This window comes from Protopterus annectens, chromosome 15.part0 (assembly GCF_019279795.1).
Source record: "Protopterus annectens isolate FY-2018-M chromosome 15.part0, PAN1.0, whole genome shotgun sequence".
NCBI lineage: Eukaryota > Metazoa > Chordata > Ceratodontiformes > Protopteridae > Protopterus > Protopterus annectens.
Window position 1 is genome coordinate 596,986,750 of NC_056749.1, and position 27,347 is coordinate 597,014,096.

At 41.4% G+C, this 27,347-nt stretch overlaps 1 protein-coding gene across 1 annotated transcript in view; it reads right to left on the reverse strand.

Annotated features, from left to right (window-relative positions):
• KIF4A (kinesin family member 4A) overlaps positions 1-27,347 on the reverse strand; it is a gene marked incomplete in the record, with an annotated part of 2,786,372 nt that overhangs the window by 167,755 nt on the left and 2,591,270 nt on the right. The window contains 1 exon segment of the mRNA XM_044057419.1: positions 18,426-18,542. Within this exon segment, the coding sequence (XP_043913354.1) occupies positions 18,426-18,542 (117 nt within the window).

Below are 27,347 nucleotides of genomic sequence, written 5' to 3' on the forward strand. Positions count from 1 at the left end.
CTCATCCATGGACACTAAACAGATAAAGGGCTACAATATGCACATACTTGGTTTTATTGAAAATGATCTCAAGTGCAAAAAATTGCAGTAAACATCATTCAGTAAAAAAGCTTTCTCCACCTTACATGCTATAAATGTCACTCCAGTACAGACACAGTCATAAGAGGCATGGGCATATATATGGACAATTCCCTCTCATTCCATATTTTCACCACAGTCAGGGAATCCTCCTATAGGGCCCATTTAATTTCCAAATGAATATCATCAAGATCCAAAGTTATCTAGCCATTGTACTCTTCCCTCATCAGATTCATCATTAAATAAAATGCCCCCCTTTGATACGTGTAAATTAAAGCACATTGCTAAACTAGAAATGCCCCAAAGATACCTTACCATGAAAATTAATTGCCTTAAATCCAGCTATTCTGAAACAGTAGCACAGCTCTCCTTGTATTCAGTAGCCTACAGACTGCTCTGAGGTGACCATTTCACTTTTCGAGCCCTGAAAGACCTAATCCTATTTGACAACCTGTTTCTTTGCAAAACCAGTGGCTCTACACACTCCTACACTCGGGACCTACATTTACAAGAACAAATAAAGACTCACTGGAGATGTAGACTTCCTAACACAATGTATTCCCAACTATGGACTTGATTAGCACTACAGGTGAAACAAAGTACTACTCTGCCTAGCTTTAAGGCTAGTCTTGATGATTGGATGGGTAGGCAAATTTAAACCAAGATTTTCATGTATAGTCCCTGCTCAGTTTTGGAGATGCGCACTATTACGTGCTCGAAAATGAAGGCACAAAGTGTAAGTTACAAACGGCTGGGAATCTTATAGTTGCCTTATAGGTTCATATGTGTTTACTAGGCTAACGACCACAAGGGCCTTTTTAAGACTAACCATGCATCCCTTGATTACGTATGAGCAATACTATGCAAGCAATAATGCAGCAAGACCAGCATCATATAGGAAATAAGAGCTACATTGGTGAATACACCTTAAATGCTCATGCGCTATGACATAAGAGAACAGCTGTACAACATGCTGCTAAAGGAAAAAGAACCAAATTAAAAAACTTTTTTTACCAATGTGAAGCAGTGAATTTACTAGCAATTAAGAATAGTCTATAGCTTTGAAACTACAGTTTTCTTGCAACAAGAAAAGCATACTACTTTACAAGGTACCATAGCAAGGCCTACATAGGAAGCTAAATGCAAACGCTTTATTTTTTATAAGTTCACTACTACTAAACTTCAACAGACTGTTACTTTAAAGAAATAATCATAACATACTCAAATATGCATGTAGTAACCCTGACAACTAATATTTTGGTCATAGCTATTTCCTAAATATATTCAAGCTCTATAAAGAAAATGTTGCTTATACATCAAAGAAAAGTATCAACATATATGTCAACCTCGTCTGTAACTATATGAAATATTGTTCTATAAACTTTGTATTGTGTGTATCAAATACCTTTTAGAATTGTGAAGACACCTAAAGCCAGCATCTTGGTAATACAGATGCAAACAAAAAAAATAAATGATGTAAAATTTAAAATAACAGCATTGGCATGCCTTGTTCTGCAGTAGTATACAAAAGACAAGCAAAAGAAAGGCAACTCTGTGCAAGAATGGCACTAATGGATAGAAGGTGAACCTTACTCCAGAAAAACAAGAACAATGACTAAACTTGCAGGTTTTTACGAATAAGTAAAACACTCATGCTTGAAAATATAAATGATTCTATACTTCGTGGAACAATGAATTGCAAATGTTTTTCATCCCAGAACTACTACAAAAAGGAGAAAATACTGCAGTATTACATAAAACATGCAAACTTGTATCAATTTCTAAAAGAAATATGCTGCAGAATAACAGGTTCATTACGAAATAGTAAGCATACCTTAATCAAGCTCAAACTATGGTAAATCCAACAGGTTAAGCACAAAACAATGCAGTAACATAATGCTGTTATTCAAAACATCACAAACTAACAAAACACAGTACAGTACTCTCCCCCGTGATGGCATTGCACATACTTCATTGATTTTTTAGTATACCAACTCCAGTCATACAAACAGAGAAAACAAAATAAAAAGAAAACCTCATATCTTTCTTTCTTTACTCAGAGTTCTCCAACCTCAAAGTATTAAACGGAAGAAAACATCATGTAGAAGAAACTGTGGTTACATACTTCGGTAGTCTAAAACGTCACTAAATTGCACACGGCACTTTAAGCACTATGATGAACAAATAAGGCTGAATCCCGATTGGACGAAGAACCCTCCTCATGGATTCTAGGACTTTTAACATTTATAAAAGTCTACTCTTTGGAAAAGGAGTTTCAGACAGAAGCCAGCTATGTTTTCCCCTGTAATATTTATGGCATGAATTTCTTTTGGGGGTGACCTTGAAGACTGTGAGAAAGCGTCATCATGAACAGAATACACTTCGAGGAGAAAAGCCAAACTAAAAGGAACATCTACCTCTTAGATTCATAGGTGTTTATTATGCTAACGACCATAGGGGCCTTTTATACCTTAGCCACATCCCAAATCTCTGACAAGTTCTGATACCCCTGATAAGTGTAAGCAATGGCTTGGGAGATTAAACATTTAGAAGCTAGGGCCTGGGAGATTAACCATTTACAGGTGGCCTGAGTCCATTACATACACAGATGCCAAACCAGAGATGCATTTCCTGGTCTGCATCCAAATGTCCGGGTTGCACTTGAACTGGGTTAGGGAGAAACTCTGCTTCACATGAATGGGGAGTCTTTTCCAGAGAGTGGGTAATCTCTGGGATACATACATGTCTCTCCAGCAGGTCCTATTTATATCACAGGCAAGGTTTAAATCTTTAGAATGGGTAATTCTGGTGCTGTTTCCTTTTGCTTTGTAGATATGCAAGAAGTCCATCAGAGTGGGGTCTGACAATGCTCTGTATGTCAGGTGTACATCTCCCCTCAAAAGCTTGTAGGAGACAGAATACAGGGATAAGCCCCGAGGCGGTCTGCAAAGGACATTTTACTTGAGCTCTGTATTTTTTTTTTTTTAGTGAGGAACCTCTGTGGACATTCCATTTGGTTAGGTGCATACCAAAGGGGGCACTGTGCTCAATGATACATCTGACGAATGCCGAATACAGTGGAACAATGACTTTCTTGGACTTAGATGCCATACCTTTGTTTGTAGGTTGCGCCACATAGAATGATTTCCTCACTACTGTAGACACGCGATTGTCAAAGGCTAGATTACTATTCTGTGTGTGTCCTTAACTCACTGACTACTGGGTCAGCTCTAAGGGGTATGTTGTCAATACCGGGGTGGATGACTTCCCAAACGATACTATTATGCATATCTTGGCATTTAGTTTTAGTCCATGGCTCCAACACCAGATGTTTGCCTGTGTCAGTCCCTCTTGGAGAACATTTGTGTCAGTGTGGGATTCAATGACAGCTCCTAATTTGCAAATATAGTCAGCCAGAGACCACGGACATTGGCCTTGACTTCAGAGAATTAAACGCCAAAAAGGAGAGGTCCAAGGACTGATCCCAGAGGGACTCCATTTGTGACTGACCACTTTGCAGAGGTGGACTCCCCAAGTCTAACTTTCTGGGTCCTGTCTGTATGACAGTTGGTTATCAACCAGGTGACATACAAGTTTGTCCCTAACCTCTTGTGTTTGTCAACAATACCAGAGTGGGGTATTGTCTCAAATGCCTTTGCCAGATCAAGGTAGGCAGTGTGAACTATTTTGCCCTCATCCATTGCTTTGTTGACTTTCTCAAAGACATCCACCAGGTTCAGTAGGCATGATCTGCCCTTGACGAAACCAAACTAGCCTGGGTCCAGTGTCAGGATTACTACATGAATACTGATCATTTACATGATAGTTCCTTCCATGGCTTTACATGCAAGACTAGTGAGACTTGTGGTTCTGTAGTTTCTAGGGTCTGTAGATGGCCCACCTTTGTGCAGAGGGATGACTGTTGCTCTTCTCCAATCATGTGGCACAAAGCCTGTTTGGAGGCTATAGTTAAAATAGCAATTCCAGTGGCCCTGATAGGTCATGTTTCATGCTAGAGGCATCTTGGGATACTGTCTGGGCCCACTGATGCAGTATTCTTGGTCTTAGAAAGAGCATTAAGGACCTGTTCCTTAGTGATAGCAGGGGGAAGTTGTATTTGAATGCATTTCCTGAGGGAAGGTTGAGGGGGAGAGAGGGGTAAAGTCGGAGCTGAATTTATCGGCCAGTTTTGCTACATCTTTTGGCTCAGGACATGTCGTTCCATTTACAATTAGCTCTGCACACAACTCTGTATTGTCTTTGAGGTTGCAGACATAGCTAAAGAATGCCTTGTGGTTGTCCTTGGCCTGGGAGGCCAAATTCACCTCAAATTTGGCCTTGGTAGACTTTGTCCTCAGAGATGTTTGTTTAGGTTGAGGAGTGTGCTTTTATCCTGCTGGGTGCTGCATCTCCTAATTTTTGCCAATATTTTCTTCCTTCTGTTACACAGTCTATTGAAATTGTGATTCCACTAAGGTGGCTTGTTTTTTGAATTAGTTCTGTACTTCTGCCTGTTTGGTACAGCTGCCTCTATGCAGCTATTAACATGCTTGTACAGGGTTTCTGTGAACAGTTCTACATAAGCAGCAGTGTTTTCAGGGGTTATGGGAGCTTGAAATCTTGCCAGGTTATCACTTAATAACAGGAGGTTAGCCTTAGAGTAGTTCCTGAATAATCCAGGCTTAGCTGGGGATTCAGGTTTTATTTTTACTTCAAAGGAGACCATTTTGTGGTTTGACCTTACTAGAGAAGACATTACAGTAGGGAGTGTGCAGCACTCTCCCATATTAGTGAGGGCAAGATTCAGTATGGCTGCACCCCTGGTTGGTGTACTTACTATCTGGTTCAGGGAGTCTGTGTTTACAAAATCCAAGAATCTCTGTGCCTGTATGTTTGGTGTTGTATAAGATTACCAGTTAATAGTGGGGTTAATTGCAGTTGCCCATGAATATGGTATTGGGTTGAAAGGTTAGTGTTTCTAATAAATTTAGAATGCATGGTATGGGTTTCCTGGGTCATAGAGGGGGACCTATAGCTGGCAAAAAAGTGATATTGGATTCTGCCTACGGTGATTTGAACATGGAGCAGCTCATGTGCATTGTCCTGTTTGATCAGCCTTGAGGTATATTTATTTCTGATGTAAAAAAGAGAGACCTCCACCTTTAGTCCCTGTGTAGTAGCTGGTCTAAATGTGTGAAAGGCATTATAACCTTGCACTGCTGGTGTGCTCTCCATGGCTTTAAACCATGTCTCAGTGACTGCACAGACATCAGCATTCTCAAGGTTGAACAGAGCTTCTAAGGAGTGCAGTTTTATGTTTAGACTCCTAGCATTGAGAAGTAATACCTTTAGATTTTCTTGGTTTTCATTTGCTATGTCAGAAGTACTTACAGTTTGGCATTACTTAAAAAAGGCACTATTGAGGGAAGACAATGTTTTAGCTAACATTCTAAAGTCTAGAGGGGAGAGGTGCAAACCATCCCCCTGGCAAAGCGTGGTCTGTCGACCATCTCCTTCCAAGCTGACAAATACTGCACCCCCTTAGAATGACACCAGAAACTAAGCCAGTTATTAAAGTCAATCCTTTGTTCATGTTTTGAGATCATCCTTGGAAAAGGTAAAATGCTGCTCAATGTTAGGCTCGTAGCAGCCTGAGACATATTCCTAGAGCTCCAAGAAGTCTCCCCTCCATATAGTTTAAGGATATGTGTCTTGGGTCATTTACTCCCACATGGACTATGGCAGAGTCATACTGGTACTTGTGGTCCATGGAACTGAGTGTGTGCATAATGTGGTGGATCCTAGCCCTTGAAAAGCAACTGACAGTGACATTCTCCTTACTCAGCCTGGTGAGAGGGACATCAGTATGTCTTACGATAGAGTCTCAAATGACCAGAATGTTGGGTTGAGGGGGGGGGGGTGATTTGCTATTATGGGCTTAGAGGTAGAAGCTCCATGAGATGTGGCTGTGTGTGTTGATGTGGGTGTTGCTTTGAAAGAGTGTATTTGGAGCTGCTAAGAATATTTGCTATGTGTACTTTGTCTAGGAGGTCTCAGCATATGTGGATCTATATGTCTGCTTTGAACTGTGTGTGATGGGTGCAGTTTATGTACTACTAACAAATTTACTGACATTAGGAGTACTTTTATGTGAGAGCTTTGCCTCTAGTGACATTGTGTAAATACCTCTCACACATACCATATCAGTTTAAGGATTAACTACTTGTCAGTAAACATGAGGCAATTTCTACATTGTCTCAGGATGCCCATATCCACCAAGTTGGTAACGCAGGCAGTGGGGAAGCTCATATCCATGGCAATAGACCCTTTTTTATTAATTAGGTAGCTGGAGAGAGAATATAAAGCAATGTCAGGCTTATTCTGTTTGCCACTCTGGGGACAGTGCTTGTCACTGCAAACTAGTTGTTCTGTGTGCATCTAGGTATTGGAGAAATTTCAATCATGCTTTTACAGCAAAATATCACTCAAGATGTCCAAGTCTGTACAGGGCACAGCCAAACATTTCAGGGAAAGCTAATACGTAGACCCTGACAATTTAAGGATGAACTATTTAAGCAGATATTCTGAAGTTAGAAACAAATCAAGCAGTACTTACTGAAAACAAAGAATTATCTTGTCAAGAATGATGAAAAGAGAGTAGCATAAATGGCTGCTGGTCTCACTCCAGATACACTGCTCCTTTGCTTCTTCTCTCACCAGTAGCAAAATGTTGGCACCAATCCCAAGCCGAGAAACAGGCCACAGCCTGTTTGGTGATGCAAGGGTCTGTAGGGCTAGTTGTAGCCTTTTCCTGGTAGATCTCTTGAACAGCAATCAGACCAATCAGGAACGTTAAGCACAGAAGCTCACTGTCCAACCAGAGACAGTCAGGAATGAATGCACCAGGAGCAGAATATAAGCACAAATTCCAAGCTGTCACCTATGAAGCAGTTATAGGCTTTCTGGTGATCAGCAGTCTCCGGGAAATGTCCCTGTGCTCCTTCTCTCACAAGGAGAAAACAAAAGCACTAATCCCAAAGTGACTACTGAGAGGTAGAATGTGGAGTGTTACCAAACTAAACTTGGCACTGGTAATAAAGTCTTTTCACATGAAGCTAGTAAAGCTGCATTTTGTAATTTCTTATAAACCATTTTAAATAAAACAGACACAGAAAACAGGGCCTTCAGTGCGGGAGAAATTATGGGTGGTTCCTTTACCTCCAGAGCTATGCTATGGAAAGACAAATTATTTTCCAGCATTTGTACGCATCTGTACGCATGTAGATGTAAGATGTAAGCATCTGTTACACACTGGCACAGGCTTACCAGGCATACAAATAACTTTAAGCCCAAGTCAGTGGGAGTTGATGAAAAAGAAATGCTAGCTTCTACATTAGCTGGATAAAATCCCAGAATCTTAGATAATTTTTTCACTGGATTCAACCCCTTTTTAATCAATTACCCATGGCTAAAATATGAATCTCTCTTTCCCTCAGGTACACAGTCTGAACTTAAACTCAATTTCCAGGAAAAGTAAAGACTAATCAATGTTTTAATTCAATATTTCTTAAACGTATTCCTCTGTAAGACGAATTAAAATTGCCGATGTTTTGAACACAACTTGAACAGGGGGAAAAAAAAAAACAAAATCTGATTTATACAGCTAACGCTAACATATTAACAAATATACCACATTATCAGATCCTTTTAACCAATCATCCTCTTTACTTAAAAAGAAGTTATGTCTTACCATAATGTTCCATCTGTGTTGTAGATCTTCATTCATTCATTACTGATAGGACTTTGTTTCCATCCTCGGAACAGACACGACCGGTACCAAGCTCGCGCCAGACAAAAACTCTCAGCTAAGTCCTACCCACAATGCCCCTCTCAGTCTCTTCAGATTGAGTTTGCCCGCCCTTACAGTATAAAGGATTAATAGTAATAGTAGGAGGCTCTGTGCGAATACCTTAACTAATAAGGAGATCCTGAAGTCCACCAGGAGTCCAGGCAGGTGGAAGGAGGGTGAGAAGTAATGAATGAAGATCTACAACACAGATGGAACTTTATGGTAAGACATAACTTCTTTATCTGATGTTGTAAATCTTCATTCATCCCTTACTGAAAGGACCACGTCCCCATCTAGTTGAGTCCCGGGTGTTCCTAAGGAAGGACATTCCGCAGCACTATATAACCAAAAAATGCTCTTCCCCTGGAGGCCAAATCCAATTTGTAATGAGTGATAAAGGTATAAGGTCTTGCCCAAGTGGCTGCTGCGCATTTGACATCCATAGAGGCTATGGAATGAAAGGCCACTGTGGAAACTATCGATTTAGTAGAGTGAGCCTTTATTTTGGAAGGCAAGGACACTTTGTTGTGATGGTAGATGAAAGTAATGGCATGTCTGAGCCAAGAAGATAGTCATTTTGGAAACAGGCTTACCATTCTGGGTCATGCAAAAGCTACAAACAATTGATCAGTTTTTCTAAAAGATTTAGTTCTGTCCAAGTAGAAACTAAATTCCCCTCTATTTGAATGTTGGGAAAAGAAAACCGGTAGGTCAACTGATTGGTTGATGTAGAAACCAGAAATGACTTGGGCAAAAAGGAGGGGTTAGTATGTAGAGAAACTCTTTCCTTGTGGAAAATCAAGTTTGGTCTTTTGACACGCAAGGCCTGCAACTTGGATACTCTTCTCGCTGAGGTAAGGGCTACTAGAAGTAGAGTTTTTCAAGACAAAAATTTCATATCAGAGGAGTTGGAAGGCTCAAAAGGAGGACTTGTTACCGACTGAAGCACCAAAGTCAAGTTCCATAGCGCTAGAGGAGGTTTGACAGGAAGTTTAATATGCAATACTCCTTTCATGAAGGTTTTGCACAGCTGGTGTGACCTAACCGATGAAATGTCGATTCCATTGTGAAAATTTGCAATAGCTGCTAAATGTACTGTAATTGTCTATGCTGAAACTCCTGCATGCAACAGGGTAGTGAGGTCCATGTTTTGTTTTTTGGGCCATCTAGAGAACCTAGTCTACTTACCAAAATAAATTTTTCCCTTGGATGGTTTGTGGGAAGCCAGAAGGATCTCGCAAACAGGGTATGAAATATCAGGTAGCCTAGCAATCATCGGAAGTAGAGAAACCATGCTGTGAGCTTGAGGCTGTGGAGATTGGGGTGAATCAGTCCCAGAGGATGAGACAGCAATCCCTGAGATTGATCCAGGATCCACGGGCTGTGAATCAAGTGAGGCCATAGTAATGGGAAACAGACTTGACGGGGCCAATAAGGATCACTTTGCTTCACAACCTTTGAGCTTTCTGTAGAACTTTTGGGATGAGGGGAAATGGAGGAAAGGTGTACAGTAGACCCGGGAGCCAATCGTGCGTCAAAGCATCCCTCAGTGACTCCCCCTGAGAGGGGATCAGGGCAAAGTAGAGTCTGCATTTGTTGTTTAGGGTTGAAGAAAACGGGTCGCAGCAAGGCCTGCCCCAGCAGCAGAAGATTTGAGATGCTATTATTGGAGTGAGGAACCACTCTCGTGGGGCATCAAAATGTTCCTGCTCAGATTGTCTGCAATGAGATCGGAGCTCTCAGGAATGTGCATTGCTATGAGAAAGCAGCTGGAAGCCATCGCCCAATGCCATATTCTCATGGCTTCCCGACACAGGGGGTAAGACCTGGTTCTGCCTTGTTTGTTGATGTACCAGACGACTGATATGTTGTCCGACTGAACTGCAGTGGTACCAGAAGGAAGGGATGTCTGGACTGCTTGCAATGCTAAGAGAACTGCTCTCAGTTTCAGGACATTTATATGCAAATTGGCCTCTATGGAGGACCAGGTGCCTTGGACCGTCTTTCCTTGGAAATGCCCCCCCCTCCGTGGTCACCGTGGCCCTGGGCTGGGGAGACAGAACAGTTGACACCAAAGATTTGTTTCTGCATTCATCCACCATACCATTTTTTTCTTACAAAGGTTTATAAGACATATCACGTGATCGAGTGGGTGGGTTAAGATCGACCATTGTGAAGAAAGGAAACACTAACAGTCTCATGTGCAACCTTGCCAATGGTACTAGGGTAATGGTTGCTGCCATACAGCCCAATAGTTGTAGTACAAGGTGTGCTGGTACAAATGTCTGTGGAAAGAGGACTTGAATCTGATTTCTTATTTTTGGAAGCCTGTGAGGAGGAAGGGAAGCTTGACAGGATGTTGCGTCGAAGATCGCTCCAATGAATTCCAGTGTTTTTGTTGGAGACAGGTTTGACTTTTCCATATTGATCCTGATACCCAAGCGAACAGCAAGGCCTTGAGTGTAAGAGAGACTGAGAATGAAAAGGTTACTGGTCGTGGCGGTGAGAGCCAATTGTCTAGATATGGAAACACCTGGAATCCTTGTAGTCCGAGATGAGCTACTACGACTGCCATACATTTTGTGAACACACTCGGGGCTGTCGAGAGACCAAAGGGCAGTACCCTGAACTGGTAGTGATTGGCTCCCAGCCATAAGCAAAGAAATCACCGGGAGCATTTGTCCATCTTTATGTGGCAATACGCGTCCTGGAGGTCTACAGAGAAGATCCAGTTGTCCTTCCCCAGAAAGGGGAGAATTGACTGCACTGTGACCATCCGGAATTTTTGAGGTTTGATGAATTTGTTTAGTAGGCGGAGATCCATGATAGGTCTCCCATCCCATGTCTTTTTTGGCACTAAAAAGAACCTCAAGTAAAACCCGGATCCTATTTAGTCTGGTGGGACTTGGTTGGATGAGTCTTTCTTAGCAGCCTTTCGATTTCTAAGGCTGCAGCCTCCCTCTGACTGGGTGGATCATCAGGGATTTGTTTTACGGGTCCGGGAGTGAGACTAAATGGGATAAGATAGCCTCAGGCTATTATTCTCTGCATCCACACATCCGTTATGAGTTGCCAGGCTTGTAGGTGCAAGGAGAATCATCCCCTGACTGCTTCCAGAGGAAAGCAATCGGGCCGCTGTTCAGAAGTGCTGGAAGGGTCAGCCAGAGAAGGAATCCTTGTTGCGCAGACCACCTCTGCCCCAAATGGGACATCTTCTGGATGAGTTGCCCTGGGGGGGCATGTCATGAGCGTCACGAAAAGATACTTGGGACTTCTTGAACTACAATTTCCCTCCCCTCCGATTCTTGGAGCAGGATCTCTGGGGTGGAAAAATGTATGCCCACAGCATCTGTCTCACTACGTGATAATGCATCTCTTACTTTGGGACCAAAGAGGGAAGATTCATCAACAGACGCGTTGTCAATGGAAGATTTGAAAGGATCCACCAAGTCACACAAACGCATCCCGAGGCAGACATTTCTGTGATTAGACCTCCTTGGAGGTAAGTAGTGTGTGCCAGGTAATTCAGCGACCGAATGACAAAGGTCACTGAGGTGTAGGTCCGCTTCCCCAGTCTGTCCATAGCCCAAGAATCCCTGTTCGGGGGATGAACAGTGGAACTATCTTTTGCCAGTTCTCTTAGTGGCCGCCACCCCGACCATGGAATCTACCACCAGTTGTTTGGACCAGTTGGATTTGTCTTCAGGGGTAGATAATTTTATCTGGCCTCCGGGGGACAGGTTCTTTGTTGTCTGGGGCCTTCCAGGCACATTGCACAATAAGCCTAATGAGCTCATCTGCAGGTGGGGTCACCAAGGAAGTAGATGACCGAGCACAGAAAGCCTGCCAGAACACAAGATTCCTCTGAAGGGTTTCCAGTCTCCCCTCTGCTTGAGGATCTTGAGAATATCTCCAAATGAGATGTCTTCCGGGGAAGACCGTGGGGACCCTTCTCCCTCATTGTAATCGGTGTCTTCAGTAATGGATTCCTTAGGGGAATCAAGATGCTTCCTCTTGCAAAGTTTCTTCCAGGGGGGCTCCCTAGTGGGGTCTTCCGAGGACTCCAGAGAAAGGGTTCCCCTTCAAGGGAAGGTCTTGCGGCGCCTGTGCTCGAGATCCCAGAGTAGGAGATTGACAGCTGCATGCTAGAGGGGGGGTTCTGGTTCCTATGTCAATGGTGCCAAATGCAACCCTGTTGAAGTGAGGACCCTCTCCATCACCTGGAAAACAGACCCGCCCGAGAAAGGATGGGAGCCCGGAACACAGAAAGACAACCTCGGAACCCGGGTCACACCTTGCACCGAGGAGCCCGCCTCCAGGTGAATAGCTCCGAGAGGACCGGCAGCTGCCGGAAGAGCTGTGACCATAGAAGGAGCTACAGAAAAAATAGTGCCGAACTAGGTGTCATGTTGCAGAGAGCCCAGTCACTGCTCCGAGGGTGCACCAGCTCCAAAGGAGCCGTGGCGCCAAGAGTTATCGGTGTCGTCACGGAAGTCTTTGCTGTCAGAGCTGAGACAGAATGCACCGGGACAGATATCAGTGTCGAAGTCTCCAAGATCTGGGAGGAGGTTGAGGACAGACAGGTTAATACGCCGTGAGAGCTTCCGTTCCAAGAGGGAGGGAAGACCTAGTCGGAGTGGGTAATCCTCTAGCTGCCAAAAGCAGGTCTACAACCCTCACTACATTTTATTCCAAAAGACTACTGGTGGATCTGAAGGAAGCTGCCAATGAAGATTCTGGTTTCAATACATGGACTGAATTGTTGTCCAAAAAGGGGTCATAAGAAGGAGAGTACCTGGTTCTGGCAAGGTGCTCAATCTTGGGAACCGCATGTCTCATTATAGGTGAAGCCAAGTAAGACACTGGTACTGTGGCAGGGGATGGTGCCGATACAGGTAGAGTGGTAGGAGCCTGCATAACCGAGGTCGGTACCGAGGAAGAAGAATGGGACGCTGGGGCCGAAGCTATCTGTGCTGATGGCATGGGAGAAGCCTGGTGTCATCTCGGTTCAGAGGAGGATGGTTCAGAGGAGGATGGAGATATCAGAACTAAGTGACTCTGTTTCTCGGTATGTTTTTTCACATCCTTATGCTTAGGAGGTGTTGAGACCTCCTTCCCAGAAAGAGCTTCCGAGAAGGATGTTTATCAGCATACCCATTCAGAATAAGCTTGTTCTTACATTCAGCCAATGTACGGTTGCTGAAGCTAGAACAAAGATCACAAGAGATATTAATGTGGTCAATGGCCAAAAAAACACATCAGGAGTGACCATCTAAGTTGGGCATCTTACGCCCGCACTTATCACACTGCTTGAACCCAAGCTTAGCATTATCCGACATAACAAAAACACAGCACACTAGCACTATAATCCAACAACAAAACTCTAGCTAACAAAAACAACAGCACTAGGAAGGGGTACCAACAATGGTACTAAGAAATACCAAGAGGTAAAGGAAGGGCCTACCAAGGTAGGGAAGAACGAGTAGTACTAACGATGATATGAAAGAACTACCAAGGTAGTGGGTAGGGTTTAATCAGAAAAATAGGATTTAAGAATAAGAGATAACCTTAGAAGAAAAAAACTGACTGAAGAAAGGTAAATAGTGATAAAACTACAAAGAACTACAAAAAGCGGGTCTGTTATCACCGCATCGAATGGTGATAAGTTCGAACCAAAAAGTCCGAAAACCCTTAAACAGTGAACTCGCAGAACAGTGATTTGTTTTTCCAGGGAAAAACACAATTCACTAAAACACATTTCACTGAAAGTTATACATGGCCTTTTCCTCAATGTAGTGCGAAAACTGACTGAAGAAAGGTAAATAGTGATAAAACTACAAAGAACTACAAAAGCGGGTCTTATCACCGCATCGAATGGTGATAAGTTTGAACGCCCTTTGTTCAAAACAAAAAGTCCGAAAACCCTTAAACAGCGAACTCACAGAACAGTGATCTGTTTTTCCAGGGAAAAACACAATTCACAAACACATTTCACTGAAAGTTATATACGGCCTTTTCCCCACTGTAGTGCGACCCTGGAGTTAGTATACATAGTAAGGGGGTGTGTGGGGGGCATCACCCCCCCACATCGAGGGGTTGTGGGGGGCATTTCCCCACACAATTTGGATATATATTATGTTCAGAAAAGAGTAATTCATTGGAATTGCAAGTATCCATGTATATAGTTCAAAATATTTAAAATAGGTGCCCCCCCCACACCCCCTTTACTATATATACTAAATCCAGTGTCGCACTACAGTGGGGAAAAGGCCATATATAACTTTCAGTGAAATGTGTTTCAATGAATTGTGTTTTCAGTGAATTGAGCTTGCAGTGAACCGTGCACAGTCAAATGTGCTTTCAGTGAATAGTCCCAGACCCATATATCTCTGTCTATATATATATATATATATATATATATATATATATATATATATATATATATATATATACATATATATATATATATATATATATATATATATATATATATATATATATATATATATATATATATATATACACACACACATATATATATATCTATATATACACATGCACACACACACATATATATATATATATATATATATATATATATATATATATATATATATATATATATACATACATACATACATACACACAAAATGCATATGTATATAATATACTACACGGAGGACGACAGGGGGCGAAACCGGTTTGTGTTGGTGTTGTTGAATGCTTGTTACCCACTGTGTTGTGAAGACATCCATACTTATGGAAGGATCTTCTTCTTTTGGCTTTTCCCGGTTAGGGGTCGCCACAGCGGATCATCTGTCCACTCATGATTGGCAGTGGAGTTTTAAGGTGTCGAGTTGCCAGCCCAACGCCCAACCTTCCACAGAAGGCACACACACTCACACCTAGGGCCAATTTAGAGTGTCCAATCCACCTACTGCATGTCTTTGGGATGTGAGAGGAAACCGGAGCACCCGGAGGAAACCCACGCGACCACAGGGAGGACATGCAGACGCTGCACAGAAGGCACCCCAGCCAAGAACCGGAGAATCTCTTGCTGTGAGGCAGCAACGCTAACCGCAGCACCACCGTGGCCGCCAATCCATACATATGGAAGGATAAAAGTGTATATTTTAAAATTGACCAGTTGGCTCGTTTTTTTCTTACTAAGACTTCAATTCAGCTTTAAAAAGACTGTTTTATGGTACTGGACTTCTTTTTGTGTTACTAGATGTTGGTATGGTCCATGCATAACGTTGGCTACGTGCACTGATGCTTTGGGTTTGTGTATATTATACATAATGTGTATATATAGATATATATATATACATATATATATATATATATATATATATATATATATATATATATATATATATATATGAAAATAAATACATGGATCTACTACACATGATCGAAATTTCACAAAGCTGAAGACCATATGGCCGAGACCACATGATAGACTTTTGAAATTTCGATCATGGTAAAAAAAAAAAAAAAAACAAACAAACAAACCTTCACACTGCTAGCAGAGGGGCAAGACCCCCCCCCGATATGTAAATAAACCAACTTCGAGATCGCACTACAGTGTGGGAGATGGAAATCTTACCATTCTGCACTATACGGAGATGCCCGTTCCGCATGGTCGGTATTTCAAAAGTAGAGCATATGGGTCTTCGACTTTGTGAAATTTTGACGATGTGTATGGGAGCCATATACATATATAACATATGTATGTCTGTGTGTGGAGATATATATATATATACATACATACACATACATACACACATACATAATATAAGTATATATGTGTGTGCATGGTTTCACTTCAGAATCTCGAACTACTGAAATATCAAACTTCATTAGCTCGAGACCAAAGTGTCGAAACTGCATTTGCAAGAAAGTGCAGAATGCAGAGTGTGGAAATGCTGAATGCGGAAATGTCAAATCCGCAGTGTGGCTGTAGCTGCAGATTAAGGTAAGTGATGTTTTACTAGGGGTTTTGGGTAAGGATTTTAGTGTGTGTTTTGGAGCTTTGAGGTGTTGGTTAGGGTAGGTAGGTAAGCTTGTGAGTGTTTAAGTGTTGTGAGTGGTGGTATTTGTATGTATGTGATGTGCGTTTGTGCAAGGGGGGGTGTAGAATGTGTAGTGGTGGTTCTTGCGTGTTTGTGTTTTTAGTGCGATGTCGAAGTTAGTATATTATAAGTAGCGGTGGTGTGGGAGGCACAGCCCCCCACATGGGGGGGTGCAGGAGGGCTTGCCCCCCTGCTTATATGTAGGGTAAGCGTGTGTGTGTTTTGTTGTGTGTGTTTTTTTGGTTTATAGTGTAAGGAAGGAAGGTGCGTGTGTGCTTGTTTGTGTGTGGAGTGTGGATGCAGGTAGTCGCGAATTTGAATTCAGCACTTTTAGGGTTTCTTAGTTTTCGGCTTTACAGTCTTGAGATACTCAATTTGGAGATTTCAGTATTTTGGGATTGTAAAGTGAAACCATGTGTGTGTGTATATACATACACACACACACACACACACACACACACACACACACACACACACACACACACACACACACACACACAGTGTGTTTATGTACATAATATGTCTGTTCTGACTGTGTAATTTGTCAGTGAACATTAGTTCATTTATATTATCCCATCTATTTTCCTTTAAGTATTTTGTACACTGATCAGTCTTCCCAGGGCCTCTGCAGAAAATGGGCTTTGGGGCCAGTCAGGTTAGCACAGTTAAATGATAGCAAATATATAAACCTATTTCACTTTTTCTGATTTTGTATAAACTTCACCAAATACTTCAATTTTTAAGATGAATTTCAGGCAACTATCTACCAAAATAAATAAATAATTAAAGTGATCACTTTTTGTCTTATTAACTTTGTGGCCGCAATAATTCTGCCACATATCAATGTTCAACCTTATATTCAGGGTCTGAACAGAAATGGCATAGTCAATACAAGTCTCTTAAGGATATTTGCTTACTACAACGGCATTTATTGTTGGATTCAGCCCATTTCTATGAATATGTTCCATAATAAAGAAACAAAGCTAAAATTAAGAGTCACTGGCGTGCACATTTCTTTTCCCACACTAGGATGCAACACCCAGAACAGCAAGAATTTAAAAGAATGTGCAGCAATATGATTTAAAGGAGGACAACATGAGCTTATCTGCATAAGTGCCTATGCAACATAAGACCTTAATTGGTAATTTAAAGGGAAGAAGCCAACAGGGTAGATGCAACTCAAATGCTATAATATATGGTTATATGGATTCTTCCTGAAGACAACTTGAACTTCCTGATGAAAACGGGCACTCTTGTAAGAACAGTAGTTAACAAAGATAGCCTCCTTTGCAGTCTTCTCTCAAGCTTTGTAAAATTCTTGGCAGGATGACTGCTAAGCTGGTTCACAGTGACTATGAAAACTAGATCTTCCATAGGGAAAGAAGAGGCCATCAGTTTGGGAAGAGGCAATACTGGCAGGTACAAGCTACTACTGCCAGACTTTTTAGGGAAAATGCAAGATACAAATCCTTGGAGTGAAACAAAAACTATGACACTGTCTAGGAATAATTAATTTATGTAACAACCATGCTTTTCTGTTGGCAGTGTAGTTGTCAGTGATTTGACTGAAGCAAACTTCTTAGAAGCCAACAGCAAGAATAAGCGCCATCTCACCTAGAAACCCAACAATCAGATGCAATGGACTATTAAAGACTTTGCTGCTGCTGTAAGTGCCACTTTCAAGCCAAAGGAATGGTGCAATGCTGGTCAGAAACATTAATAAGACAATCTCTGTGTAAGACGATAGTCAAGACCTGCGAGTATAAAACAGGAAAATTATTGACACTTATGATCCTATGACACTGAAAAAGAGATTCACCTCAAGAAATTTCAGATTTTTCCATATCTTGCTTTGAACCCTTATACCTGACAGCCAGCCCAAAAGGCCTTCTGGTAGTAAGATACAGTTGATGGAAAATGGATGCTCTCACTTTAATCCTGATGTCATAATGGCCAAGGACAAGACAGCAGATGCAAGGAATAATGGCTATAATGGACTGTTTTCAAACTGACCAACCACTTCAAGAACAAAGTATTCCAAACTCTTGAGAAATCAGAAAATTATTACATTTGTTGCAAAGAGCAATAAAAACTGAAAATATACCTCACAAATGCTCTACAGACATTGACTATTAACAGGAGAAGAAGAGAGATGAGAATTCTTATCACATTAACAGTGTGAAAGCCTCAAAGTCCAATGAGATTGCTTTTGAATTGAGCTACCTCTACTGATACGGCAAAGTTTTGGTGCAATATCATAGGAAAGCTGTGGAAGAAATCCAGGAAAAACTACTCAAATAAATGAAACTGCCTCAAGACTATCAGTTTTAGATCAAAAGATAAAAACTTGGTCAAGAAAAAAAACAGAACACATGTCCATCCCAGACTATTACAATATACTTTTATTTTAGATACTTGCTTACCGAATATTTTTCCCGATTGTTGCATTTGTTTTCTGAGCAGTTGCAATTTTCACTGCAGCTTAGCTTTTGTCTCTTACAGCTGCAGAGTTTGTTCATACAACGACCTTTACAAGAACACTAAAAAAAAAAAAAAAAAAAAAACACAAGAGATTAGCTGCATAATTAAAACTGGTACCAAAACATTAGGACAGAATGCAGAATCACTTTTGCAGATTCAGAAAATGAATAGCTGTGTATGTTATACACTGGGACAACCTACTTAAGAGTACAGTTATGTATATAACTGATGCAAATGCAGTACAAAACTGTAGGATAGGTATGTAAATGCAATTTTTGAGAGAATAAAGGCTTTTTTCTAAAACTATTTGGATGGCAATAGAGGACAAAATGATAATTATGCTGGGAATAGATCATGGAGAAACTGTGATGTGCACATGGGAATAATTTATGAAATGTACAGAGTTACTGTAATAACATTCTGTATGTATGGGTGCTAGTCAGGGACATTTTGTAATATTTTGGAGCGTTCAGAGGTATGTACATCACATCGTCTTGGTTTAGACACCTGGAAATACATAAAAAGTAATGCATTTACCATAACATCCCATCTGTGTTGCCCATTTTCATTCTTACTCAACTGTTGGGTTTGGATCTGACCCCCTGGATCCAACTGAGCTGTTACTTTTTAGCTCGGGGCCACCAAAAACTCTAATGCACCAACCCCTAACATACCTCAAATGTTGTTTGCTGGTTTACATAAAGTAGGAAGTACTAATTTATTAATCCCGATAGCAGAAAGCCATAACTGGAGCTCAGCGTGAGGGTAGTGGTGTCCTTATAGGCTCTCATTCCTCCAGAAGTCGTGTTAAACTGGTTAAGGGTTGGTTGGTGGGAAGTTGAAGAAGAATGAAAATGGACAACACAGATGGAACGATATGGTAAGTCGTGACACTGTTCATCTGATGTTGTCCATTTTCACTCTTTCGTCAACTGTTGGGACAGAGTACCCAGCTACTCTTCGGTGGACTCTAAGGAAGGATATTCCTGAGCACAGGTGAACCAAAAGGCTGCTTTCCCCCGAGACCAGATCCAATTTGTAATTAATAAAGGTACAAGGACTGGCCCAAGTTGCAGCTACACACGTCGCCCATGGAAGCCCTACATACAAACAATGAAGAAGTTGCCATCGACCTAGATGAATGGACTTTTAAAGGTTTTGCTAAGAATAGAACCAACTTGTTTTCAACAAATATGCAATTCGTCAGCCATCTGGCTAAAGTTACCTTTGCAACAGATTTGCCCAATTTAGAATCTGCAAAGGACACAAATGATTGATCTGTCTTCCTAATTTCTTTTGTTTTATGCAAGTAAAAATGTATTTGGTTGTGAACATCCAATAAATACAACTCAAATCCAATATGAAAGATAAAGATTGCTGCTAACTGAACTCTAATCGTTGAGGCCCTAGCTCATTCATTAAAAATCATTTCTAAAAATTCAAGGGCACTCTGTACAGGAGCTGAGAAGGGATCTATATATTTCCCATGTGTCCAAACAATAAACCTTTTCCATTTACTTCTGTAAAGTTTTCTTGTAGAAGCTGTAGGGGAAAATAAAAGTATATGTCAGACAAGGGAAAGCAGCATTGGTTGTTTGGCTTATTTAAGATAGTGGAGAAAACACGCGGTTAACTTGAGTTTTGAAATATCCAGATGAGTCATGCCTGTTGGGTGAGACAACAAGTCTCCAATCCGATCCAGATTCCAAAGTGGGTAAAGTAGATGAGGCCAAAGGAAGGGGAACCAAATCTGCTGAAGCCAGTAAGGTGCAATGAGGACGACTATACTGTTCAACCAGATAGCTTTCTGCAGAAATCTGGGAATTAGGAGAGTAGGAGGATAGGTATAGAGGAGACTGGGGGAGGGGGGGGCGCATTTGTGGAGAACAGCGCTGCTTGATGATTCCCCTGGTGTGGAGATCAGGGCAAAGAAGCTGCTGCACTTGTTTAGGGGAGATGTAAAAAGATTGCAGCAAGGATGACCCCATTGATGGAAAAATCATTTCTGCCACTTTCATGTTGAGAGACCACTTGAGAAGTAGTAGAATAGACATGCTCAGTTGTCTGTGATCACACTGGACTTCCCCGGAATGTGCATTGCTGTCAAAAAACGGTTGTAAGGGAACACCCACTGCCACAGTCTGAGGCTTCTCAACACAAAGGGTAAGGTCTGGTTCCCCCTTGTTTGCTGATGTACCAACTACTGACATGTTGTTGGTCATAATTGCAAGTGTTCCGAAAGGTAGAGTGTCTTGGAATGTCTGCAACACTAAGAGCATTGATCTCATTTACAGGACACTGATGTGCATATTGGCCTTCTCAGGGGACCAAGTGCCTTGGACTGTTTTCCTCAGAAAGTGCCCCCAACCCAATTTGGGAAGCATCCGTGGACACTATAGCCTTGGGCTGAGGGAGAAAAGAAAGGACAGCCTTGTAGAAGCTGATCTGATTGAATCTACCACCAAAGATATCTTCTGCATCCTTGACCGATTCTGATTTGAGCTAGTGTGTGCCGATAAAGAATTGGCCATCGAGCTGCTAGCATCCACTGAAGAATTCCTTACAAAACTTTGCTGATTTTATACCACTGACGACATGATGTCAGTCCTGGAGCGACAGCAACCTACTCAGAAATACAAAGCCTCTGGTATTCGGGCCGACTGAGGGCTACCCCCCGGCAGGATAACCCAAATGTGATGACTGCAACAGTGAAACACGAAGATAATCATCATCATGCTTTGACCAACTGGTACCTTCGCTAAGATATTATATTATAATATAATATAATAAAGAAAGGGTACCTCCTAATGCTAAAGAACAGCTATCAGTAACAAGTAAAAACAGTATTCAAAATGAAACGCTGTACAACAATGGCCAATGAAGTAAAGTTCTCTAGGAGAATAGGTAGTGTGGTTAAATGATATAAAACTTAAAAGTGCAACATATATAGCAAAAAACTTGCATACATTTCCAGTACTTAAATTAAATGCACTTACAAGATATTCACGCTGTGAATGCAGTTATACCATAACGAAATGATGGCTCCAAAGTTTCCAGTCTTATGATGGCTTCAAAGTATCCAATCTTTTTGGTCTGATATACAAAGTATCCACACTGAAGATGTAGTAGCTGCTGTGCGACTGTGATGAACTGTGATAACAGCTTAACCAGTCTAACAGATAAAATAAAAGCTTCTAGCTTTAATGGCAGTTAAAATCCTTTTATTGTAGGAAAAGTTAAAATCTTCATGTCAAGTTAAAATCTTGATGTAGAATAAAACAGTCCCTATGTATTCCAAACGATAAGCGCTTTCGGTATCTTCTTCAGATCGTAGAGATTGGGACTGGAAGTTCCTTTTTATAGTGCTTGCTTCCTTTACTGTTGAGACAATCATTCAATCATCACACTGTCAATCAGCTGTTTAAACGCACCAATCCTCTTTCCTCTCAGCTGGGGGTGTTCCATTTCCTATACCTTTTGCTTTTGAGGGGTGTGACCAGTCATGAATTATTAAACCAGACACACCTCCATTTTAGCTGATAGTTGGTCTTCTAGCTTTTAGTATAGGTTTCAGTGGAATGATGTTATTCAAACCTGGCTCAATATCAGCATGGAGGTTCACAATCCACTTACTCTCCCTGCATTCAGTAATATTTTCAATGTCGCCTTTCCTTATTCCACTATATACAGTCTCTATCACCTTATAAGTGAAAGAATGACCGACATTTCTTTCAGCATGCGTTGCTAAAGCATTATGTGGATCTTTATTGGTAATGTCTCTGATGTCTCAAAATGCGATTTTTAAACATCTGATTAGTTTTTCCTACATAGAATGCAGGGCATAGTTTACAGGTAGCCATGCACACCACATTGGGGGTTATACAAGTGGCTTTGACATCAAAGGTGTATTTCTTCTTTGCCCTTGGATGTTCAAATTCGTTTTTACAGTCAATCAGTGGGCATGCTGTGCAGTGGCCAACACTTGAACGTGCCTTTATGTCCAACGATTTTATGTTTGCTAAACCCATCCTTTGTGCAAAGTAACCTCTCTAAATTTTTCTTTATTCTTGTAGCCAAAGCATGGTGTTTCACCTACAATGTCTTTTAGCTTGGCATCCTGGGTGAGGATTGGTCAAAACTGCCTTATTATGGATTTAACTTGTGTGTTGTCTGTGCTGTAAGTTAACATCACTCTGGTTGTTCTGTCTTCTGTCTTGTTTTTCTTTGGGATAACTTCTTGAACTTTCACATCTTTTTCATTATAGCCTTTATTAGGTTTTGTTGAGAAACAAAATGTCTTTTTCTCTTGTCTCATCTTTGCTACATCTTTTATGTATTCTTTGTGTTTCATTTCGCATAATATTTTTAGTGACATGTTTAGGATGCATACTGCTTTTCAACAAGTAATGATTTTTCCATGTATTTTTTCAGTGTAATTCGGTTTCCAACATGTTTTCATTAAGAATAACATTCACATCCAAGAATGCAACTTGATTATGAGAGTGTTCTGCTGTAAAGCTTAAAAAAGTAGTAGTCCTATTTAGATATTGATGGAATGATTCAAATTGTGGTACGGTTCCTTCCCATAAAATAAAAAGATCATCCACAAATCGACCATAAAATTTGATACATTCATACCATGGATTATTTGAGTTCAATACATGCTCCAATTCCCAGTCTACAAGCCCAAGATTTGAGTAGCTGTTCGCACAAGGGGTGCCCATGGCTACCCCCCATTTTTGCAAATAGATTGATGTACCATACACAAAATAATTATTTTCCAGTATTAAATCTAATAAAGCACAAATCCTACTGGTTTCATTAACAGTTTTTTTGTGGCTTAAGATCTTTCTTACAGCTTCTATGCCTGCTTCGTTGGGAATGGAAGTGAATAAACTATTCACATCCAGGGTGGTCACAAGTAGGTGGTCATAATCCATAATGTTATTCATGGTTTGATTTATCTTTCTTAAATCAGTATCCTGCAGAACTGTATCAAAATATTTTAAAATAGTGACATTGTTTCTGTCACCCACCCTTGTCCTGCTACTATAGGCCGTAGTGGAGGGTTATGAAGGTCCTTATGAATCTTGGGAAGTCCATTAATATTCGGAACAGTGGGTTTTGTGATGTTCAAAAAATTGTAAAGGTCCAGATCTACTTGGCCCTCAGTCAAAATATCCTGAAGTAAGGAAGACACTTTTTGTATAGTTCGATTTAACTGGGTTGGTGTAACTCTATGGTATGTCTTTTCATCTTGTAACATGGTGGTCATTTTCTTCTTATACCAATTAGTATCCATAACCACTATAGTACCTCCTTTGTCTGCTGGTTTGATTACCACATTCTCATATTGTTGCAAGTTGCATAGGGCTTGTCTTTCTTCATACGTAATGTTTCTATAATGTTTAGTATGCGTGTCCATTCTTAATTTCTCCACTACATTATTACACAGCCGCATGAATAGTTCCACAGCAGGATGGGCTACAGGTACAAATGTACGGTTTCCTTAAGGTTCTAACTTGTTCTGTGTTTGTGCCATAAATATTTCTTAATGCCACATTACGTCCAAAATGCTTTATGTCTATAACAAATTCATTCAGATCAGATCTTAAAGAGGGTATGAAAGTTAACCCTTTTTGTAAAATAGAAGTTTCTGCTTGGGTCAGTTCATATTGAGAAATATTCACCACTATAGAACTGTTTAATTCAGTATTTTCTTTCTTTTTCTGTCTTGACTGTGAGTTCATGGGTTCTTGTAACTGGTTTGATTCAGAAAAAACAGAAGTTGTGTGGTGATGGGGAGAAATGTACTCCCTTTCTTAGGAATGGTTCCTGTTTCTGTGGATGTTTCAACAATCCTATCTGCGGTAGTGGCCACAGGTGTCCCTGTAATATTGGCAGATGTATTCAATGTGCCAGATGTTTGCTCCTCAGTCCTAGTATGGTTTCTAGACACAGATGTGTCATTCCTAATGGATGCAGGATGTCTGGTGCTAGGGTTAAAGTGATTTGTAGATGATCTTAATGTTCATCGTGTTACACTGCTGCAGTCATTACACTTGGGTTATCCTGCCGTTAGGCGGTCCCGCAGTCGGCCTGAGTTCCAAAGTCTTGGTCCGGCATTGGCTGCTGTCGCTTATTCCCTGATGTCAGTGCGACAGGGGTATATAAGATGCAGCCGACGCCATTTTCTTCAGTCTTTCTTGCTGCGCAGTGCCCAAAGCAACAGCAGTTCGCAAGTGCCGGTCGGCAGACTCCTGAGATTTTCATTCCGAATCCAGAACCGAAATCTTCTACAAAGCTAAGTACCCCGTTGGGGAAACTTTTTCTTGCCTCAGACCGATGTCAGTAAAAGTTAATAACTGTATTTCTTGTGGGAAGCAAATACCTCATAAGGATTTCCATTCCTATTGTATCCCATGCCTAGGCCCAGACCACGATGTCACAGGTTGTCGGTTTTGTGCTAGGTTTAACAAGCGCACTATTAAACGTCTGTTTGATTTTGCCCGACATTATTTTGGCAGAAAATTCAATTATACCATGCCGTCGGAACTACCGATGACCGAAATACACAAAAAGCACAAAGACAAGGACAGGCATCAGAGGCCCAAAACTGACGAAGCCTCTTCTAGGCCAGTGGCCGGTTCTCCGGTTTTCAGCGAGGCGCCTTTGCAGCCCCTAACGACTGCATCATTAGAACCTCAAGCCGCCTCGACTCCCACGTGGAGATGGCTGGTCCTTTGGATGCACCAGATTTACAGCCTACCGAGACTAACCCTTCAGAGTGATCCGGAGTAGCTGAACAACCAGTAGCTTCAGAGGGTGTTTTCAGACCTACTCGGTTAACCATTAAATCTTCTGCTAAGTTTAAAACTCCTTTAAAAACAAAGAAACAAATTCAACATTCACCAGGACAGGCCACCATGCCCAAGAAACAAATGCTCAAAATGGCCGAAGACTTAATCTCACTGATCAGGGGGGGTCCAATCCCCCTCCTGATAAAAGGCCTAGACAGGATGCAGACTATGACTCATCCGACCAGGTATCCATCTCTTCAGATTCATCCTCAGACCTAGGATACTCTCTACTCCCTTATGAGGATTCTGATGCTGAGGAATCAATTCCTTCAGCCTCTCCGCCAGAGGACTACTCCTTTGGGGAATCCTTGCATACCATGAAGGGAGCATTTCCATTGGGAGGGCCAGGATTATTAAGAATCCAAGAAAAGGCTCAGAGATTTCCTTTTATTACCTCCACACAGACCCCTTGCTATTCTGCCAGTGTTAGACATTGTGGATGATGTGTATACTGAATCCAGTTTAAATCCTGATTCTTTACCTCCTGCACCAGTTAAGCCTGACAGATACTACAGAGTCCCTGACTCTCACAAATTTCTTTATAAAAGCCCTGCTGCTGACCCTGAAACTATTTCTCAGGGCCCCAAAGGGGTAAAGGCCTCCTCAGCAAAGAATCCAGTCCCCTCTGACAGAGATTCCAGAGCATTAGACAGATGGGGGAAGAATGTATATACATCTGCAACTTTAGCAATGCAGGCCTTAAATTGCCAGTTTCACATGCTAAAATGTCAACAATATTTGATGTCTCAGTTGAAACAAAAAATGCTTCCAAACTCAGATCCTCCTGATTATAAAGAAATGCATGATTTATTGCATGCAGCTGAACAAGTGGGAAAACATACTTTGCAATGTGGTTTTGATTCATTAGAGGCCTCCTGCAGAGCAGCAGTTACAGGATCTGTCATTAGAAGACATGCTTGGTCAAAAGAACAAACGTTACCAGATCATGTTAAAGCAAAATTATTGGATGCACCTTTGCAGCAGGATGTTTTATTTGGAGTTAAGGCAGAAGAGGTATTAAAGAAAATGGAGGATAAGGCAAAACCTATGCAAACGGTGAAGGATTTCTTACAGGTTCAGCCTCCTCGATTTAGCAGAAATTGGCCAACAAAAAATTGGTGCTTTCCGGTTACAGACGGACCTCAAAGGGGGAGATATACAGACGTCCAAGAGGTAGAGGTCACCACAAGGTCCTTACAGGCCTCGACAATGGGGTGCATCAACCTAGAAAGAAGGGGAAGACAGGCCTCAACCTTACAAAAAAAAGCCCCAATGACCTTCCCACTACAGCTGCCAAACAGTTCTCTCTTGGCAGCCCCCCTGGGAGGAAAACTGGCACTTTTCTGTCACAATTGGCATATGATCACCAAAGACAAATGGGTTCTCAACATTATATCTCAAGGTTACAGGTTCCACTTTCACACTCTGCCAAGGTTAAAGGAATGCCAAATCTGCCACCAAATCAATGGGCAGAGGCTCAATTTGGACATACACAGGCAGTTACGCTTCTACTTGGACAAAACCAAAGCTTTCAGGAAAACTGAGTAATTGTTTGTAGCATATGCTGCAGGAGCACAGGGAAAAGCCATTTCAAAACAGACTACTTCAAAATGGATAGGACACTGTAAACGTTTCTGCTATACACACCATGGGAAAACTGTACCCAACAGCATTAGGTGTCACTACTCCACCAGGGCAACAGCCACTTCAGCTGCCTACCTCAGAGGAGTACCTACCAAAGAAATTTTGGAAGCAGCAACTTGGAGTTCTGTACATACTTTTACGAAGCATTACCATCTGCCTCTTTACTCTAAATCCAGAGCTGACTTTGCCACTGCAGTGCTGCAGGGCCTTATAGCTACCCCTAATGCGTTATAGAACCAGCCACCCTACCTCAGCTTTGGGATTCTACCCAAGTGTAATGACTTGACACTACAGCAGCTTCTTCCCATGCTGGGCAAGAAAGCTTGGCTTGTAACTTTGGACATCAAGGAGGCATACCTG